Source organism: Podarcis pityusensis (genome assembly GCF_964106645.2).
Source record: "Podarcis pityusensis genome assembly, chromosome: 3".
Taxonomy (NCBI): Eukaryota; Metazoa; Chordata; class Lepidosauria; order Squamata; family Lacertidae; genus Podarcis; species Podarcis pityusensis.
In genome coordinates this window covers 106,894,102-106,914,254 of record NC_138026.1, presented here as the reverse complement: position 1 = coordinate 106,914,254, position 20,153 = coordinate 106,894,102, and the positions used below count along the sequence as shown (strand labels likewise).

Genomic DNA, 20,153 nt, shown 5'->3' with positions numbered 1-20,153 from the left:
TGAATAAGTGAGCCAGGGAGCCTAGCAGTATGAGATAGAAACTACTTTCACAAGATCAGATTCTGCTTTGAATCAGGTTAGGATGTGCCTAATTCACTGTTACCTTCTATCCAAACATCTTCGGAAAAGCCCATTGCTTACACTATTTTCTTGGTATCCCAGATAGAACTCAAACAAAATGGCAATTTGAATACAAATTAAGGTGGCCTCATTTAAGGTAATTGTGCCTGCAGTGGTATGTCATAAGAGTATTCTGCTAAGCAAGCCAACTTGATTTTACAAGTTAACAGATCAAACTCCAACAGTTGTTTAAATACCATTACAGAATCAGATTGACAAGCAGCTTCCTTAAAAATACCTTTGCAAGTCATAACACCCCAGAAAGCCTGAAGCACCAAATTAAATGTCACACTTAAGCTTGATGCCCGCAGGCTAGTGGTATTCACAAGTATTTTTAGCCAATACCCTTGCACAGTATTTGTGTACAACACTAAGGTATCTGTAATCTGCTTTTAACATGCACTTGATTAACAGAAGCAAATAGCATTACAGCAAAGTTAGAAATACACATTTTATTTCATGTGCCCATAAAAAGACCCACTTTTCAGATCACAGGATGTTATTACATACAGAAATTGTGCACTAGTCTAATGTAGCAGCTTTTACAGATTTTACTAGAAGATCAAGATCCTCGCTGCGTTAGCCCTAGAAAAGGTTTTCAATCAACTAAATCCTTACATTTGTCAATAACACCAAAGAAATCCCTTAAAATAACGTAAACAAAATTCTTCCTATCATGTTCTTTGCAATTCTAATCCAGTCTTTCAGGACTCACACTCCTTCGAGGGCTTCCTGATGGCGAACGACTAAAAATAAAAAGGGGGAAAAACGAAGTCACTAGGTTACTCAATGTTAAAATTAGTAAAAAATGGAAATTAATAGATTAGTGTTCTTAAAAGGGGATCCATGCTACCTGCACATTAGTAATTTTAATCCTAGCACCTATTTGGATGCTGCTTTAGAAGAGGAAGTTAGTTGGAATTGAAGGCTACAAGCTCTTAATGTTAAATATTGAAGCAAACTTAAAAGTTTGCATGCACCCCCATTCCCACAGGAAGTATTACCAAGCTCTCTTGCAGTGTTCAAGAAGCATACTTACCCTGAGTTAATGGAGAATGGATATAAATGGCTCATATCAAAACTGAAAAAGCAAGACTGAATATTAAATCAAGTAAAAATGCTTTTAAACACATATACTCACGAGGAACTAAAAATTCTGACACAGTCTACTATTATTAAGTAACAGCTAGCTGCTGTTCAATGTCTAGATTGTCCTGCCAATTTCCTGAAGGTTTCAGTCACAACTATAAACCTTCTCCGTTTAACCTTTGAGCCATTTACATTTATTGTCCATTAACATAGCCAGGTAATATGCTCCATTATTATTAATATGCTGTATTATTATTATTAAACACCCTTTTTGAGAATGGTTCTGGACTTTGGTTAAATCTTAAATTTGCTTAAGAGCAAATTTTTATTACACTTAAGTGGCCTGCCACAGTTCCTCAGACCCTGAGTGAATAGTAATCACTCACTTTCTCAACAGAAGATGCCAGTTTTTGTGCTTTTACCCTATTTCATGGGTATCTCCCATTATTTCACTTTTTTAAAAAATAACCTAAAAACTATTATAAAGAACTATAAACAAATCACAACTCTGTAGGAATTTTAACATTTAGTAACAATTATTTTAATGTTTTAAATGTAAAACTGTGAATCCAGGATATACAACACTGTTATAAACTTTATTTCGATTGTTATCTGCGTAAAATGCAATATGTCTCCTTCAGAGGCTCAGCTTACCTTCTCTTTAAAGATGGTGATCTTGATTTGGAACGGCTGTTAAAACAGCATCAATTACATTACATTAGCAAACACTAGACTGATCCAGTATCTACAGCCAGGGAGGGAAACCAGTGGACCTACAGATGTTACTGGAATACAACTCCCATCATCCCTGACTACTGCCTTTGCTGACTGAGACTGATGGGAGTTGGAGGCCAACAATAGCTGGAGGGCCACAGGTTAACTACCCCTGATCTATAGCCATGATTTATCTGTTTTAAAATAAAAGCATGAAAGAAGCTGGTAATATCTTGCAACTGGTTATTTTGACGCTGAATACTCGAGAACCACAAAGATTGCTTCTAAACTACTTAAATGCATAGAGTAGGCTAAATGAACTCGCATTCATAGTATAAGCCTGTGTGTACAGTAGACATTTGATGCTTTCAATTAAAACATTGCAAGAGGCATTTGGAAGTGATTACCATTTAGAAAAATGCCCATTTCACAAAATTTAGCTAATTACTGGTTACTATTTTACAAAGCATTGATGTTTACCTGCTTCTGGGTCGTGAAACAGATCTGGACCTGGATCTTGACCTTGACCGAGACCTAGGTTTTAAAGAGAAGGTACTCAATTCCAAGCTCTTAACACATCTATGCAGGTGAATGAAAGCTGTCATGAAACAAGGTTGTAGAGATGCAGTCACAGCAATATACAAAGTTCATTAATTCTATTCATTCTGGAGGAAACTTAGAACATATGATGCCCAGATGTGCTTTTCTTTAGAGATATATGTTTGATTCAATCAAGGATTTTATTGTTGATTTATGGTTTAAATATTGCCTACAATTCCTTTTTCTTTTGTAAGCTGCTTTGAATATGGGGTAAAAGTACTAAGATACTAATGAAAATTAAATTGACTCCATGAACATTAAGCTTATTAGCAAAATTACCTTGATCTTTTTAAAGAACCTGAACGGGATCTGCGTGGCGAGACAGATCTTGATCTCCGAGGGGAGAGTGATCTTGATCTCCGAGCAGAGACAGACCTGGATCTAAAAGAAAGGTGTTTGTTACAAATATGCTATTCTGATTCTTAAACTAAAGCACTATGTTCCAATTTTGATGCTCACCTCCGGCCACGACTTCGGCTACGTGAGCGAGAATATCTCCTTCCTCTGGACCTTGAATGAGATCGAGACCGTGACCTAGTTTTAGGTTAGATAAGAAAAGTATTAGACCACAAGGTCAACAGTTAACATGTGAGCCTTTGCCGAAGCCAAAATATCTGATAATTAAAAATTAGTGTCTTGTACGTTGAAAAAAATCAGGGCCTATGTCTTGAGTATTTTTACTACCTAAAAAAGATGTTAAACTGAATAACATTTTAGAATTACAATCATAATATAAAACACTGTAATGTGTATTTAAAATAAACCTTGCAAGTTTGCAGGTCGACCCTCTTTGGCCCAAGGTCTAGCAGATCTAGATGATCTAGAAGTATCTATAGCCGGTCGCTGCATCTAGGTGTTCTCTTCAATCTAACGACGATCAAACTGACAGCCAAATGAGCCAGGTGAGGCTTGATTGACGCAAGAAGATTTTTCTAGGTGGGAATGTGGTCAATCTGGTGTTCCTCTTTTTAAACCGGAGGGGGCCCCAATTGAAAGCCAAATTTACTGTTACGGCGATCACCGTCTCAATTTTTCTGCCCTTTAAAGAATAAGGTGAAGCTAGGTGTAGATGGCTCGAGGGGATCTGGCCTCTTATGCTGATCACCTCAAGGTCTAGGAGGATCTTAATTGTCGGATTTGCAAGGCGCCTCAGCATGAAATCTTAAGGCTCGTGACATTCTGAATCAAGGCGACTGACTCAAACGAAGAAACCTGAAAGGTTTTGACCAGGTTGATTATTAACATATTAACATAGTAACACAAAATATAAACAATTGTAATATACCCACATAAATTATAACATTTACTTTTAAAATGGTGTATCATTACCTTCTTTGCTAATAAAAACTATGATTAACTGCTGAAAACAAATCTCCTTATATCTAAACGTACCTGCTTCTTCTCCGACGACTGTAGCGATGACAGTCATAAGCATAATGACCTTTCTCGCCACACTCATAACATCTATCATTGGGATCAAATGGCCGGCGTGCTGGGGGTCTATCATAGCGAGACCGGCGTGGCATACCGGTTGATAACTCCACTCTAACCCTAGAGCCACAGATCACTCTGCAACAGAAACACATATTTAATAATCCAACTATGGACTCAGAATTCAGTTTTTATTCCCGTGTAGATAACCAGTTAGCACTTGCACGTACTTTCCATCTAGCCCACGAACTGCATCTTCAGCATCTCTTGGGTCTTCAAACTCAACAAACGCAAATCCTGGAGGATTTCGCGCAATCCATACTGTGCGTAATGGTCCGTAGTAGCTGAAAGCTCTCTCAAGTTCACCTTTACCAGCACCAGTTCCTAGATTACCAACATATACTTTGGTTTCTAAACACACAAAAGAAAAAATAATTTTTAGAAAGTTCCAAGAAGACATACGTCCTTAATAATCTTAAGCCAATTTCACTGCTATCGAAGTATTCATGTTCACTTCACTTGCCAAACTGCACTCCCAGTGAACCGCAAAAGCAGGGCTGCAACCATCATAAACGCAAGTTTCGGGCATCCATGCTGGCAGCTTATGGGGGGGGCGAGGGCCCACGTCAAAGCGACAGCAAGGAGGAAAATAATACTATTACAATATACCGACACCCTGTATCAAACGCACAAGATTTCTCCTAGTTTTGCTGTCCATCTAATTAGGTGTTATAGTCGAGATACTCAAAGCAATTAATAATAATAAAAATAAAAACCTGCATAAGAAGCGCACTTCCCATACTTCGGGGCACAAAAGTTTAAGCAAGCGCGTGTTCAAGGAGAAAACGACGGAAGTTGGCGAGTCTCAATGAGGCCGCCACTCCCTTTATTAGAGGCTCCTGGAAAGCGCGCCAACCAGCCGGCAGAGAAAGCGCAAACAGCGGCAACAGCCCTTCGCGCCCTCCGGCTCCGCTTCTCCGCCCTCCCTCCGCCGCCGGCTCCGCCAAACGCACCGCCGCGGTGCCGCCGCCGCGGCTTCTTCCCTCGGCCAGCCCGCCCATCTCCTCTTCCCCGCTGCCGAAGGCGAGCCGAGCAGCCCTGGGCGCCGCCATCTTTGGCGCCGCCTCCATTTTGCCCGCGCAGCGTCAGTAGCACCGAAGGGAGGGAAAACAAACCCCGCCAGGTCCGGCCACAAGCCCCGTCTGCCGTTACCCCGAGGGGAGTCCCCTCCTCACACCAAGCCAGCGGCGCAGTTCCAACGTCCGAAACGCCACAGCGCCGAACCCGGGGTCGCTTTCTCCTCAGCGCAGCCGGCGACCATGCCTGTGCAAAATGGCGGCGGCAGTGGCGGCACTTTGCCGCTTAACGGGCTTCTTCGCCGCCGCCGCCGCCGCCACGGAATACGGCCTGGGCACCGCGGATTTACCTAAGCGGGGCCCCGAAAAGAGGCAAAGAGAGGCGTCGCTGCGGCCTCTTCTCCACCCGCTTCTCCCAGCTCGCGCCACTCACCTCCACCGTAACGGCCATACCGCGACATCTTCGCCCGAGCAGGGGGGGAAAGCCCAACCGTCTCCACGCGCATGCGGGCTCGCGGAGCCTTATATAGGAGGTGCCGTTGGCGCGCATGCGCGTAACAATGGCCAGGCCGCCGCGGGCCGGCGAGGCGGGAAGAAAGTCAGCTTTTGGTTTCCGTAGCAACGCCAGGCTAGAAGGAGGGAGGGAGGGAGCGGAGGCTGAGGCAGCCTCCATTTTGGGAACGCGGTTATTGCCCGAGCGTGTAATTTGCCCGTTTGAAAACACGTGCCGTTTTCTGGGGAATAATAATAATTATTATTATTATTATTAATACCCCGCCCATCTGGCTGGGTTTCGAGCGCCCCACCGTACGCCGCTCAGCAACATTTCCCTCAGATTTTCTACGGTGGCTTCCCGGGGTGGAAGCGGATTTTAACATATTTGCGCGTTCGGGAAGTTCGGTCCGCACTGAATTTTTTTAGGGGGTTGCTCAATAAGGAGTGAAGGGTTTGGGAAAGTTGGTCCTCGTGACAAGGAAATGGTCGCTGAGAAGCTCCTTGCAGCAAATGAAAGGGATCGCTTGTTTCCTCAAATCCACGTGTCTTGAGTCCATTTGCGCCCCCTATATTCTGCTACCAGCTCCTGGTAAATCAATACAGTACTGTGTTTCTATGGTGTCCATTGGGAAACCGATGGCTGTTAACCTTTTAAAAGGTGGTTTATTTTTTACACTCCGCCCAAGGACCACAAGCCAACAGCGAATAAGAACGTGAGAGCCTTCTGAATAAAATGAACAATAACAGAACACCTGTCAGTTTTCTTCACTCCAGGCATCACACCAGATTAAAGAGCCTGTCGGAAAATAATGGCATTCGTTTAGTGTTAAGTGCGAGCGTGCATTCGTGGGACTTGAGGGCAATTCCTCAGCTTCCTCTAAACTGCACTTCATTCTCTGAGGAGGAAAGAGATTCCTCGTAACACTAGTATGCAAAAGGTAGAACATTAATGGTGCACTCCGACGTCGGTTTTCTCAGGTGTCAGTCTCACTACGTTCAATAGAGCTGACTCGAGAGTCAGTTTAATGCTCTATGCACGTTTATAAAGAAGCTAACCCGAGTAAGTTAAATTCAACCAGGGCTTCCCAAAGTCTCGTCTCTAGCTATTTTTGAACTACAGTTCCCATCATCCCTGACCACTGGTCCTGCTAGCTAGGGATGATGGGAGTTGTAGTTCAAAAAAACAGCTAGCTATCAGAGTTGGGAAACTCTTATTTATGTACCCCAGGTTAAGTCTATATAGGATTGAAACCTGACCCACTGTTTTGGGCTACTTCATGCAATGCAAACTGGCTAGATTGGTTGTAAGTCGCTCTGAGTTGCCTTCGGTAAGATAAAACGACTAAGAAATGTAATAAAAAATATTATCTTTGGAACGGAAAGCACAACGCACGCTAGGAAAACGCTACTATTCTACAGTAACATAATGAAACACCCTCCTTGCTTTAAAATATTGTGACCCCCATTCTGGGACTATTGCAAAAGCTTTCTAAAAACGTGCCTTTAAAAAAGTCCCTTGAAGCTGCAATTCTAGGCATGCTCGCTGGATTCAGGGCGACTTAATCCGAACAAATTTATTTTGCATTCGCACTCTGGAAAACTAATCTTAACACTTACCCAGTAAATTTTACTGGAGTTGCCTCTGATTAGTCATCTATTAGGATTGGCCCTCTGAATCGGCTTTTAATTTTCTTTTTAACCTTAGGCAAAGAGAGGCGGAGTAAGCTAAATAGGGTAAATATCATTTGCTGCCGGACTGCTTAAACTTCCGAGCTCTGCCAGCTCATTTTGCGGGGCTGCTTGCTGAACGCGGTTATTCTTAGGGTGTGAGATGGGAGTGAATATGCTATGAATGAAGGGTTTGCCCGTAAGCAGCTGTTTCCGGATATTGCTTTTTTGCAGAGGAGGAACTTGAATCTACAACCCGATGCATTCTGGGCCCAAGCAATGACGACGGGAGCGAAACGTTGCATGCGTTTCGTCTGAATCCCTCGCCTTCTTTACAGGCTGGATTACAAGGAAACCCGCATTTCATCTTTAGCGGTGAGTGCGATGTAAAAATGTTCTTGATCGGCTCCGTGCCTCTTTTATGGGCTTAAAGGTAGAGAAGAAGCAAGAACTGTGTGGATGAAGGCGGGCGCTTTAGATTCCAAATAAACTTCTGCGCTGGGACTGCAGAGCGTTTCCAAAACATGCCCTCGCTCCGGGTTGAATAATACTTTATTATTATGTATATATGTTAAGTTTCAATAAAGATCTTTGAAATTTTTAAAAACAAAAACCACTTTATTATTGCACAGTAAGATTATTCTTTGGAGAAACATGCCCGGATTTCGAGCATAAAAAGAGTGGGTGGAAGATATGTTTAGCTGTGAAACTTAGTGCCCTTAATGCGTTTCTTGAGTCCCTAACGTCAATACGAAGCTTAATTGCGTTAGGTTGTAAACCTTATTTTTTAAAATCTGCTTCTTACTTATGGCTTTATAATTTTTTTTTGTGGGAAGGAGGTTATTGATTTTCAGTTCTCATTTTTTATGTTGCGAACAGCCCCTATGATCTTTAGAGGAAGAGCAGTATACAAAATAAATGAGAAATAAATAAAATAAACATATCTAGGATTGTTCTGTTGTTCCTAACTTCTAGATATGAGTGGGATATCTAGACATTTTTTTAACAGACAGCTTTATCAACTTTTGCTGATCAGTGTGTTTTTTGTTTTCTCTTTTTTATTTTTTTAAAAAAATAATATTTATTACTTTTCCAACAATTTAAACACTACAAAAAAATAAACAATACAGTACAAAAACAATACATAACACTAACACATTAAACTAACAAAACAAAACAAAAACAGTTTAAAACACATCAAACAGTTTCAATATCTTATCTTTCATTCACTTATTTCAATGACCTCCTCACACCTCCCTTTTTGTATTCCAGTTCTGTTAATTGTTTCAGCAATTCCTTTCCATCTTCCTCTGCTTTCTATCCTTTAATTATCTTAACACATTCTAACCTTATTTTTCCCTTTAATACTCTATTAATCTATTTATACTTAATTCCTTATAACATTTCTACTAAAGCCATATAACTTCATTCCAACATTTTTCTAACATTCATTAATTTTACAGTATTTCTGTAAATAGTCTTTAAACTTTTTTCAGTCTCCTTCCACCGACTCTTCTCCCTGGTCTCTGATTGTGCCAGTCATTTCCGCCAATTCCATATAGTCCATCAACTTCATCTGCCATTCTTCCCGGGTGGGTAAATCTTGTGTCTTCCAATACTTCGCGATGAGTATTCTTGCTGCTGTTGTTGCATACATAAAAAAAGTTCTATCCTTCTTTGACACCAATTGGCCAACCATGCCCAGGAGAAAGGCCTCTGGTTTCTTCAGAAAGGTATATTTAAATAACTTTTTCATTTCGTTATAGATCATCTCCCAGAATGTCTTAATCTTTGGGCATGTCCACCAAAGGTGAAAGAATGTACCTTCAGTCTCATTACATTTCCAACATTTATTGTCGGGCAAATGATAAATTTTTGCAAGCTTGACTGGTGTCATGTACCACCTATAAATCATTTTCATTAAATTTTCTCTTAGGACATTACATGCCGTGAATTTCATACCTGTGGTCCATAACTGTTCCCAGTCAGCCATCATTATGTTATGTCCAACATCTTCTGCCCATTTAATCATAGCTGATTTCACCATTTCACCCTGAGTGTTCCATTTGTGTGTTTTTTGTTTTCTCATTAGGTTCAGCAAATAGGAAATATGACTGAGTGGCAGAGGAAGACACCTTTGGAATGGCTGACTTATGTGAATAAAGAAATTGAAGTTCTGGCTGCTGAGAAACAGAAGTTTAAAGGATGGGTTTTAACAGTTGATCCTGTGTCTGCCAAGTAAGCAGGTGTTCAGTACACATGGAAGTGTGATACCCAGAGAGAGAGATGTATCAACATTTATTTTATTTTCAAAACCATGAATCAGAACAAGAATTGGGAGGGGAAGGGGGAAGCACAACCAGATCTGTAAACTATCTGTAAATTTTACTTTCTACTCAGCATGCGATTCGCCTGTTGTTGCTGCTGCTATGACAAATGTCTGATGTTGTCTGGTTACACACTTCAGAATTTCTGTTCACACCAACAACTAGAAATAAATTGCCCAGCAATTTATTCTTTTCACTGATATTCTCATAAATAGGACAGCTGAACAAGTAGAAGGGGAAAATGTTTGAGATAGCATCAGATGAGTTTTCTACACTGGTAAAATTGAGGCAGTATGATCAGGTCACTGATCATCAATGTTAAGGTTTAGTAGTGGTATTCCACAGTTGCCTAAGAATGTGGGAGCTTTGATTTTTGTTTTCATTCTTATGTTTGCACTTTTTTGTATGTTTGTTAACAAATCATTAACTTTTTTGAAAAGATGTGGGAAGCAACTCACTCTATATGCCTTTAAACAATTTTCTTTCATAATAGTTCTAGTTAATATTAGCCATTTTAAAATGGAGCATGGTCTAAAAAATGTGAGGGATGGGTGAGGTTAAAAGATTTGGGGTTGGTTTATAAGACCAAATGCATCCTCAGTAGATTGGTTTTATGTACAGTACTTGCCACTTCACTTTCATGAGATACTTCATTAGCTTGAGGTTTTGTATATACCACAGAAGGGTAAAAGTTTAGCAACTAGGAATTGCTGTGATGCACCAACTGAAACTTCTGTTCTTCCAAAAAGAAATGATTTTAGTATTTCTGCATCCCATACTTACTATAAGGGCTGAGTTGTACCTCTCGATTTTCAGTGGCTGAATACATGGATGCTATTGAACTAAATGCCACTGGTTTGGGAGGGTGTTACTTTGAGGGAACGCATTTCTTTGTATAGATTTGTATTTTAGTGCTTGAAAAATGTGCAACAGTGGGGAAAAGTCCTTTGAACAATGACACTTGGCACGCATTGCTTTTTGTACAGTAGGCACTGGCTAGCCACATAGTGGCTGAAATATTTTAAAGGATTATGTATGTAGGTACAGTGGTGCCCCGCAAGACGGAAAACCCGCTAGACGAAAGGGTTTTCCGTTTTTGAGTTGCTTTGCAGGACGAATTTCCCTATGGGCTTGCTTCGCAAGACGAAAATGTCTTGTGAGTCTTGAGATTTTTTTTTCGCTTTCCCCCCCTTTATCTAAGCCGCTAAGCCTTTAATAGCCTTTTAGCAGCTAATCCGCTAAGCCTCTAAGCCTTTAATAGCCGCTAAACTGCTAATAGCGCTAATCCGTTATGCCAACATTAGCTATCGTTACCAGCAGTCATTGTCTGAAAATGTTATTACAGTGGTGCCTCGCAAGACGAAATTAATCCGTTCCGCGAGTGTCTTCGTCTAGCGGTTTTTTCGTCTTGCGAAGCAACCCTATTAGCGGCTTAACAACTTGCACTCTTAGTTTTTGTTGGTGTGATGTAATGGGATCAGCCTGGGATGCTATTGCAATTCCACACATTTGTAATTTTTCACTGTGGGGGCAGACGGCTGCTGCATCCTGATCTGAATGCTTCATGATGCAGGTGCTTGTGGGACTGAGACATTGGGGCGTGTGTGTTTTGACAAGATAAAGTTGAGTATAAATTTGATAGCATTTAGCATGCGAGATTTCTGTAGGTCTTTCCACCCAAGTTGCAAAACTTTATGTGAACTCCTTTTCTTGACAGCATTCTTCTGGCAAATCCCCTTGAGAATGGAAAAGTGTCTGTTTCAGGCATCTTGGGGCATGCAGTGCAAGAGGTGAAGATATTGTCCGAAGCATCTGATGCTGTGAAGGAGAAACTTGCCCACCTATTCATGCCTGGAGAAAGCCAAACCTACAGTCAAGAGGAGCTGGAGGACAAGAAAAGCAGCTTGAAGAACTGGTTGGAGAAAAACCATATTCCTGTAAGGGAGCAAGGAGAGTCACAAACAACACTCTGTGTTGCAGGGGTGTTGACTATAGACCCACCGTATGGACCAGAGGATTGCAATAGTTCCAATGAAATAATTTTGTCTCGAGTTCAAGGATTGATACAAAGTTATCTCGGCCTTCAGCAATGACAGAGTTGAAGAATTGGGATGAAGTTACCTACTTGCAAAACCTATGCTTCCCCAACCTGATGCCTTCTACATGGACTACAAAACTCACATTGCCTGGGGATTGATGTGAGTTGTAGTCCAAATATTTAGAAGGCTTCTAGTTATATCGGGAGGCTGATCTATAAAATACCTGTTGAATTTCTCCTCAATTTAGGCATTTTGTGTTCCTAAGTGCTATCAGAAAGTCACAGTCAAAATAGAATGGTTTTTCTGGATTTGTTTTGTGAAGAAATGGCAAATGTAACAAATCTGTACTATATATATATTTATATGAAAATAAGCATTGACGTTAGTTTTTATCTCTTCCTTTTGGGATCCTGTGAATGCTCCTTTATATTCAATTACCATTAGTCATGAAGAGTCATATATGAAAACATCACATTCTTACCATTCAGTACTGATATTAAATTAGGAATACCTCTATAAACTACAGTTCATAATATAAAAGCAGAATAATTACAATAGCTGCGGAAACGCATCATATGTAGCTTGTACTTTCACCAATTCAGAACCCCTAAAATTGCTACTTTCATCTTTGTCCTTATCTGAAAATCTTTGTATTCACTGGAAAGTGATGTGTTTTAAGTTTTTATGAGAAGTGATATGGTGACAGGTCGCTGCAGTATATGCAGCCAGTGAACCGGGAAGTAATCTTCTACACTGAAGGCTATTGCTTATGTTACAGGGTGTCAGGGAAGATCTACTACACAAACCTCTGTAGCAGAATTTCCTCCTGATAAGACACTCATGGGGCAATTCAACTGATCCTGTTACACAGATGCAAGTAGATTTACTTGAGTTAATATCCACATCAAAACTAGGCAGGCCTCGTGGTTCGTGAGACCCTCCCCAGAGCCCAGAGGATGTTAGTGAGGACAGAGAAAGCCCTGAAGAGACCAAAGGCATAGCAGGGCTTTGTTTAAGCTGCTGAGCCTCCCCACTTAACAGCTGATGTGTGCGGTATCGCAGCAACAGGAGCTTCTTTCCTGTGCATCCTCCAGCCTCCTGCCAGCCCCAGAGCTTCAATTATAGTTGTGAATATTTTTGGATACAGTATTTTTTGTATGGATTGAAGAGAGTGCAACAGAGGGTGTTTAAAGAGTGTTTAGAAGGTGTTCCCCACTACGCAATTTCACTTATGCATGCGGGGGACTGGAACATAACCCCCGCACAAGTGGGAAGTTACCTGTACATAATTTCTTGCAAAAAAGAAACCTCAAACTAGATTACAAATCCAATGAACAAGTTCCTGTTTATTTCTAGAGCTTGTTGATCACCATTACTCCAACCAATGAGCACCTCAGGTGACATACATAAAATTACTATACAGAGTTTTATTTTTAACCACCGGCGCGCTCGTTTCTATCGCCATAGCAATTGTGCATTCTCCACTCCTGCCCCAATGTTGGTTTACTGTTTTAAAAAATCCTTAAATGCACCTTTTTGGGAGCTTCCGTTCAAGTCCCATTAATTTCTGCAGGATTGTGCTCCTTGTTTATAAGAAGCTGCTGGGAGTCCACAAGTCATAATGAACTGTACTGAAATAAGCCTCTTTTGTACTTGCATTCCTCAACCATTTCTTCTGACTTGTGAAAGATCTGGTTTCAGGTGCCAGCGGGGCTCAGAAGTAGGATGTAACAGCATTATCTTCATGTCTTGCTTTTGCAAAAACCTTGGCACACTTCAAACTTACTGCTTTCATAAGTGCTGTCTTGTCAAGGAAGCTAAGTTGACTTCAGGCAATGTAAAAGAGTCATGAACTTTCTTCTCTAGACTAACCCTTTGAGAAGGAGCAAGACAACTTCCACAGCCTTTGGCAAGCTGTAATTTGAGCCCTGTGTGCTTACACCCACCCACCCACCCACCCACCCACCCACCCACCCAGCTCATATAGAACCTGGTTCATTTTTATACTAAAGACCATTTATCTTTCATTTAAATTTTTGGCAACCACCATTGATTAATTGATCAGATTAGGACAGGTTTTAGGGAAAGCTTACAGGGGAATCCACTTTAGAATTTAGGAAAATACAAACAGTTGCTATAGTAAACATCAAGTCCTGCCTTAAGGAGAAGAGGCAAGTCAATAGACCGTCATTTTGTAGCAAAAAGAGTTAATCCTTAATTGGACAAAAACAGTAACAAGAAAAACACATTAGAATTGAATGTTTTTGGATCTCTCTTGAGTTTTCATTGGCATAAATAACAATACTGTAGTCTCTCACTCTGTACTTCACAGATTGCTCCTGGAAAGGAAACACTTGCGTTTCCCTTAAAATATGCCAACTTTTCCATGATTTGGGTGAAAAAACCCACCACCTTGTTTCTCCAGCCCCATTAACTCCATTAGGGCTACTCCAAATATGGTAGTTTCTTTGATTGCCACTTTGCCTTTAGGCTTCCAGGCATCCATGTTGCTTCCATCTCTATTGCCATTGTTCTGCTGATAAGTCTTTATACCAAATACTCCGTGCTATTGTGTGGTCACAAGTTTAACGATCATGCTAATGATACGAGACCCTCGAGGGCAGGTACAAAGATCTATGCTGGGGTTTTTTACTTTATCCTGGAGTAGCTGGTCAAGCTCACAGCGAAGTTCTTTCACTAGTTCGGCTACCTGAAAAACACAAATATTCTTATGAGTTAAGCTGCTTAGGGGTAGTCCAGGCCAGATCACAAGCCCCCATCATCTCTGACTATTAGGCCATGCTGACTGGGAGTTGCGAGTCCGGCAAAACCTGAGGTTCCTCACACTACATTAGAAGTTACTTCTGAAGCCCCTAGTCCTCCCCCTGATATTGCATGAAAGACCTGCTGTACTTTTTATGCTTAACATTTGTACTCGCATAAAAGAGGCTCAGGATGCGGGTAGTGCTGTGGGTTAAACCTAGGGCTAGGGCTTGCCGATCAGAAGGTCGGTGGTTCGAATCCCCGTGGCGGGGTGAGCTCCTGTTGCTTGGTCCCTGCTCCTGCCAACCTAGCAGTTTGAAAGCACAACAAAGTGCAAGTAGATAAATAGGTACCGCTCCATCAGGAAGGTAAACGGCGTTTCCGTGCGCTGCTCTGGTTCGCCAGAAGTGGCTTAGTCATGCTGGCCACATGACCCGGAAGCTGTACGCCGGCTCCCTCGGCCAATAAAGCGAGATGAGCGCCGCAACCCCAGAGTCGTCTGTGACTGGACCTAATGGTCAGGGGTCCCTTTACCTTTTACCTTTAAAAGAGGCTCAACTCGGGCATTGCCTGAAAACTATGATGACAATGATGTCCTTAAGAATCTCAACAAATATAAGATCAAAGGCACTGCATTTTTTCAAACTGCACAGGTCATACCTACACCACTTGGGATTTTTCTCATTTGACTGGATTTTGTGTTCATTAATGCTCTGCACAATACAGTTGGACCTTTTAAACTTTTTATGCCTTCTTGTATATCCAGGGTTAATACCCCCACAATGATATAGCATTGTGAATCCAACAGTGTCATAATGCTGGAAGAATTTTGTTAGTCTAAGGTGCCACAATACTCTGTTGCAGATGAAGAACCTGAGAGACAAATTTAGCTTTTGGCGGTGCTGATGCAATTTGTCCTGCCGTCTACAACCTGGGGTTTGTTGTGCTCATGAAAGCGCCTATGCAAATTGTACTGCAGGGTATTATAACCATAAACCGCAGAGTTGATACCCAAGAGATGAAGACATCTGACTAAATTTCTGAAATATCTTTGGTTCTTAAATAGCTGGTCATGCAGACATAAAGAACGACCTGACCTTTCAACTTAGGAAAGTAAGCACACTTGTTGGACCAGATGCTGCCCATGCTATTCTATAAGCCTATTTGAATTAGTGTTTTATATCCATTTTGGCCCAGTGGACTTAATGTCTCAAGAGGAAATTTGGTTAAGGGTCATAACCCATTTCCTGGATGCCAGTACAAAGTAGAATGAGCTGTTCCTCTCCCCTTGGTACAATGAAAATAATTTCCCCATCATAAGCAATTAGATGCAATGTGATGAGTTGCTCATTTTCTTACCTGGTGTGAGGCTGCAACAAAACGAATCCACCCATCGTCCAAGGAAACAACAAACTCTCCCTTCTGAAGATGCACATTAATACGGCCGCCTCCAAACAAGATCAGTGGGTACACAGACACCATGCTGCAGTCTCGAATAAACACTCGGCTGGTTTTTACCATCTCGTGATACACTAAGTAAGGGCTATCAAAGTGCCTGGTCTGAAACAAGGAACCCAAAAAAACTCTGGTGAAACTTCAACAAAAACAAGAACAACAACAGGTTCCATACCTATCACTTCAGTTATACAATATATGACAGAGGCCATTGGTTTTGCTGGGAAAAGGTGGTCCAATGCCAGCATACCATTCGCCAGGCAGCAGGGGCAGGAGAAGTCTGAAATCTTTACACAAATTTCACATGGGTGTGTAAGCTGAAGGAGAAAGGAAATTGGCTGGAAATCAAATGGGACAAGTTGGTCATAAATTAAGTCCCATTGATTCCAATGTGAACTAAGTTTAACTAAGATTAGCCTGCTTCTCATCTTATGCATCTGTGCATAGATACAAGTCCAACAGATTACAATGAGGCTTACAGATGTGTAAATGCAAGGAATTGCACTATGGACTGTTGGTTGGTTTGCATGCCCCTCTTCCAAGAAGAAATTGTATGTGTGTGGACAACAGGTACAGAATGACTGACTGGGGGTGGGAAAATCACCTGGTAGTTTACAGAGGATGGATGAATGTGAACAGAGCCCTCCTTCTTCGTAACAAACTTCAGCTCTGCAGCTTTTGGCTTCATTTTAACAGCTCCTGTACTGGTCTTCTGATACTTCCCTTCTGGCAGTTTCACCTAAAACAGTAAAAAACAGTGATAGAAATACTCATAAGCAACTTCCATTAAGTAGGGTCGTGCAGAAGGAGATGTTTCTTTAAAGCACTGGAAGGAAATACTGAAAAGTCTCTAAACCCAACAGAAGCACAAGAGAGAGATTCCCTTTTGAGGAACTGCTAATAGCAACTAGCTCAGCTTTCAAGCATGCAGCATAGAACAAATGCAATGTGTGCAATATGGACAGAAAAAGAGAAATGAAAAAGCACTGCCCTCTTACCTGAACCACATTGGGATACAGAGCAGCACATAATATGGCTGATATCAGCTTGAAGTTGTCCGCATTAGAATTTGCCTGTGATATAAACAAAAGGGTACCTACCAGTTAGTGCAGAAGTTTGCATGAAACTGGGCAAGCACATCACCTTGAGAATTCCAGCTTTCATGTAAAGGTAAGCTTCCAGACCTTATAGTTACAGAGATATTTTTTAGAAAATATGAAGGCATCTATTTTATTTTATTTTTAAAATCTCTCAAGTGTTAAGTGGTAGAAGCTCTGGGCCCTATATGCCCCTCCCTAAAATGGGGGGACACCTCTGGACTTTTTTTAATCAGCTGGGAAGAAAAGGGTTTTCACATAATCAGGAAGCTCCAAATCACTGAACAAAAACACTGCCCGAGGTTCTAGCTGTCATTTTGGTTCCATTAAATCATGACAAGGAGAGTAGAATAGTCAGAAGGGGCGGGAGGGAAAAATGAATGCCGTTATTTGGACAGATGAGGAAAGTGGCAGAGAATGAGAGGAAGAACACCGTATAAAAGCTTATACGTTGTACAAAAGGCAATGGATGAATGAGACAGGGCAACTCCATTGTCACTCCTGTTACCTCTTCTCCAGTTGCTTCCAGAACGCCGTCTCCTCCCTGAGACCACCTCCTTTCTATATCCTTGGCTCTGAGTCCCTCTTTCACAAATCCAATGTCAGACAACAGTTCTGTGAACTGCCTTTTTAAACTGGCCATTTGCTATGGAAGAGAGAGAAAGAACACCTTTGAATAATGAATAGTGTTAAGATTTCTGAACTGTGTCAAGTGATGTCCACCTTCTGTTCTCATTCTTTCCAAACACCAGTGATAAGCCACAGAAGACTTATGGATCACAGCCAGCTTGTGGCTGACTTCATTTTGCCCACTGCCACCGTTGCAAATATGGGGAAGAGAGGAAAAGCTATGCTGGGAAATGTGAACTGCATCTACTGTGGAAAAATATGTGAAAATGTACTCTGAGGAAATACTGAATGGTTGTTGGGACTCCTGGTATGGTAGTTCCGTAACATAGCTAGTTTGGGGGACACTGATCTTCAAACTGTGTTCCAGGCAGCACTGTTGAACCTCCAACACTTATTTGGGGTTATTCAAAGTGAAACCAAGCTTGCCCACACCTACAGATTTTTCCCTGCAACATGCAACTGTGTTGGGTACCTTTCCAGGGCACAGTCTCCCTTCCCATGGAATGACAGTAAGGCTCAAGAGAACTGGCCAATGTGCCAACTGAACTAAGAATACGCCCTAGAACACAGCCCAGAATGAACTGCAATGTGCAAGGATTTCCCTGGCAGATGTGAGGCGGTTTCTCCATAGGCTAGTCAAAATGGATGCCCCTGGAAGTAGGAAGCTTGAAAACCACTGATATATATACTGTATTGGCCTGTATATAAGCCTCACTTTTCCCCCAAATTCTGACTGTCAAAAGTTAAAGTGTGGCTTATATCCGTGACCTTATAGTCTGCAGCCAGCACCAGGAGAGTGGTAAAGCAGCACCCCATGCATAGCCTCTGTCTTCTCCCTCAAGGCTGGAAAGGAAGAGAACGAGGAAGGGGAAAGGCCACCAGCAACGCAGCAGTCTCCCCCTGCCCAGTATGCAGCCAGGAGCAGCTAGGAATAGAGCAGCTTATATTGGGGTATTTTTTCTTTCCCCCTCCAATTTTAAAGGTGCGGCTTATATTCAGGCCAATACGGGAGTCAGGCACATAGGAAACTGCTTTTTAGGAAGTCTATTTGTCTAACAGGCCCAGTACTGGATTGGGACTCTCCAGAATCTCAGGTAGAGATCTTTTTCCCATCAGGTGCTATCTATATATTTTTGTAGACTGGAGAGATGCTGGTGGTTGAATTTTGGACCCCAAACGTGTGCTGTACCACTCAGCTATGGTCCCCGTCATAAATAAAAATACGTATCTTCTTTGGTGTGTGGGTGTGTAGAGAGGCTTGTGTGCGCTTGTGTGTGTGTGTGTGTGTGTGTGTGTGTGGAGTCCAGTGAGGAATTTTTTTACAGTTGATCCACACTCTTTACCTTTCAGCTAGGGTAATTTCAGTCAGTGGTTGGCAACCATAGTGTTAACATTTATAATTCAGTCTCAGAAGCTAAGGAATTAAATATTATATGGTATAGTAGTTGATCCATTTCCCTAAATCCTGTCATCCATCAGAGATTATCCTCAACTTTTTTTGAAAAGCTGAAGTTATCTAAAAAGGCAGCATATATATATATTTTTAAAAAATCAACCCAATCTTATGCTGCGCCCAGTTTCCCCCTCTTCCATTGCCTGCCTGCCTGCCTGCCTGCCAGGGATAAACACAGATATATCACACTGTTAAGCCTGGGGAAGTCAACCAAATTTTACTCAGAGGAAACCCACTGAAATTAATCAACATGACTAAGTGAGGTTCATTCATTTCAATGGGTCTGAGTAAAATTTTGTTGAACAGCACCGCTGGGTACCACATTTTGAAGTTAATCTGCAAGTAACATAGTGAAATGCAGTGGGATAAAACATTAAATGTACTGTATAAGCAAATAGGCCAAAAAATGCCTTGCATGTACTGAGTTTTCTGATAAATGCAAAGTTGAAACCTATAAAAAATGTTTTCATTATAAGATTGCACAACAGGAAAGCAGAACATAACAATTTGACATGAGGTTCAATATACACTTTTAAAACTCAAAATTGTGAACAATAATGCTAACTTACCTGAAGAGCGCTTTCTGATAAGAAATTTTGTCTACAAAATGTGTGACTTGCTTGATAGCCTTCTTTTGAAGCTGCACGCCATCCCTAAATAGTGAAAATGTAAGCTGTTATAGCGTGCCATCTCATCTCTTACAATTAGGAGGCTCTATGGCTACAATAACCCTGCAATCAATTACAAGGCGTGCTTTTATTCCTCACCTTATATGCTTGGAGAAGCGCAAGATAATCACTGTTTCCTATTGCAAATTCCAGCTTTTTCTTGAATGCCTCTTCTCTTTTGTCCCACGGAGAAACCTTTTAAAACAAGGAACGTAATAATGTGTAATAATGGCCAAGCAGATGATGATGATGATGATGATAATAATAATAATAATAATAATAATAATAATTTTTATTTATATCCCAATAATAATAATAATAATTTTTATTTATATCCCACCCTGTCCAGCTGAAGCCGGGCTAAGAGCGGCTAACAACAGTAAAAATAACACAGTTTACATAAAATCACAATCAATTAATTGAAATACATTCTAAAATCAATTCATTCTAAAATCAATTCAGAGTCAAATTAATGGCAACTATTGGGCTAGAGTTCTATGAGGATTACAGAAGGAGAGATGGGGTCAG

General features: G+C 41.3%; 3 protein-coding genes across 7 annotated transcripts in view; 1 reads left to right on the top strand and 2 right to left on the bottom strand.

Annotated features, from left to right (window-relative positions):
* Positions 1 to 557: 557 nt before the first annotated feature.
* Positions 558 to 5,593, bottom strand: SRSF7 (serine and arginine rich splicing factor 7). Of its 3 annotated transcripts, XM_081001177.1 has the most exons (9): positions 5,464 to 5,593; positions 4,185 to 4,365; positions 3,916 to 4,092; positions 2,983 to 3,057; positions 2,803 to 2,904; positions 2,404 to 2,457; positions 1,864 to 1,899; positions 1,160 to 1,201; positions 558 to 866 (listed from the first exon to the last, which is right to left on the bottom strand). In XM_081001177.1, exons 1-9 carry the CDS (start codon positions 5,534 to 5,536, stop codon positions 812 to 814), a joined length of 795 nt encoding a protein of 264 aa, XP_080857303.1. In that variant the 5' UTR covers positions 5,537 to 5,593; the 3' UTR covers positions 558 to 811. The 3 variants fall into 3 exon arrangements, with proteins under 3 accessions (XP_080857303.1, XP_080857304.1, XP_080857305.1); XM_081001178.1 differs by lacking the exon at positions 1,160 to 1,201; XM_081001179.1 differs by lacking the exons at positions 1,160 to 1,201; positions 1,864 to 1,899.
* Positions 5,594 to 5,708: 115 nt separating this feature from the next.
* GEMIN6 (gem nuclear organelle associated protein 6) lies at positions 5,709 to 11,955 on the top strand. 3 transcript variants are annotated; one of them, XM_081001226.1, is made up of 5 exons: positions 5,709 to 6,114; positions 7,428 to 7,568; positions 8,690 to 8,785; positions 9,286 to 9,431; positions 11,238 to 11,955. In XM_081001226.1, exons 4-5 carry the CDS (start codon positions 9,304 to 9,306, stop codon positions 11,611 to 11,613), a joined length of 504 nt encoding a protein of 167 aa, XP_080857352.1. In that variant the 5' UTR covers positions 5,709 to 6,114; positions 7,428 to 7,568; positions 8,690 to 8,785; positions 9,286 to 9,303; the 3' UTR covers positions 11,614 to 11,955. The 3 variants fall into 3 exon arrangements, with proteins under 3 accessions (XP_080857352.1, XP_080857350.1, XP_080857351.1); XM_081001224.1 differs by lacking the exon at positions 8,690 to 8,785 and having other exon boundaries at positions 5,771 to 6,114; XM_081001225.1 differs by lacking the exons at positions 5,709 to 6,114; positions 8,690 to 8,785 and having other exon boundaries at positions 6,932 to 7,568.
* Positions 11,956 to 12,885: 930 nt separating this feature from the next.
* The window catches only part of DHX57 (DExH-box helicase 57), a 36,610-nt gene continuing 29,342 nt past the window's right edge, over positions 12,886 to 20,153 (bottom strand). Inside the window, exons 18-24 of the mRNA XM_081000854.1 lie at positions 19,725 to 19,820; positions 19,527 to 19,610; positions 17,383 to 17,520; positions 16,776 to 16,850; positions 16,382 to 16,516; positions 15,682 to 15,882; positions 12,886 to 14,269 (exon numbers count right to left, since the gene is read on the bottom strand). Of these exons, the coding sequence (XP_080856980.1) occupies positions 14,126 to 14,269; positions 15,682 to 15,882; positions 16,382 to 16,516; positions 16,776 to 16,850; positions 17,383 to 17,520; positions 19,527 to 19,610; positions 19,725 to 19,820 (873 nt within the window). The 3' untranslated portion in view covers positions 12,886 to 14,125. The remainder of the gene's footprint in view (positions 14,270 to 15,681; positions 15,883 to 16,381; positions 16,517 to 16,775; positions 16,851 to 17,382; positions 17,521 to 19,526; positions 19,611 to 19,724; positions 19,821 to 20,153) is intronic.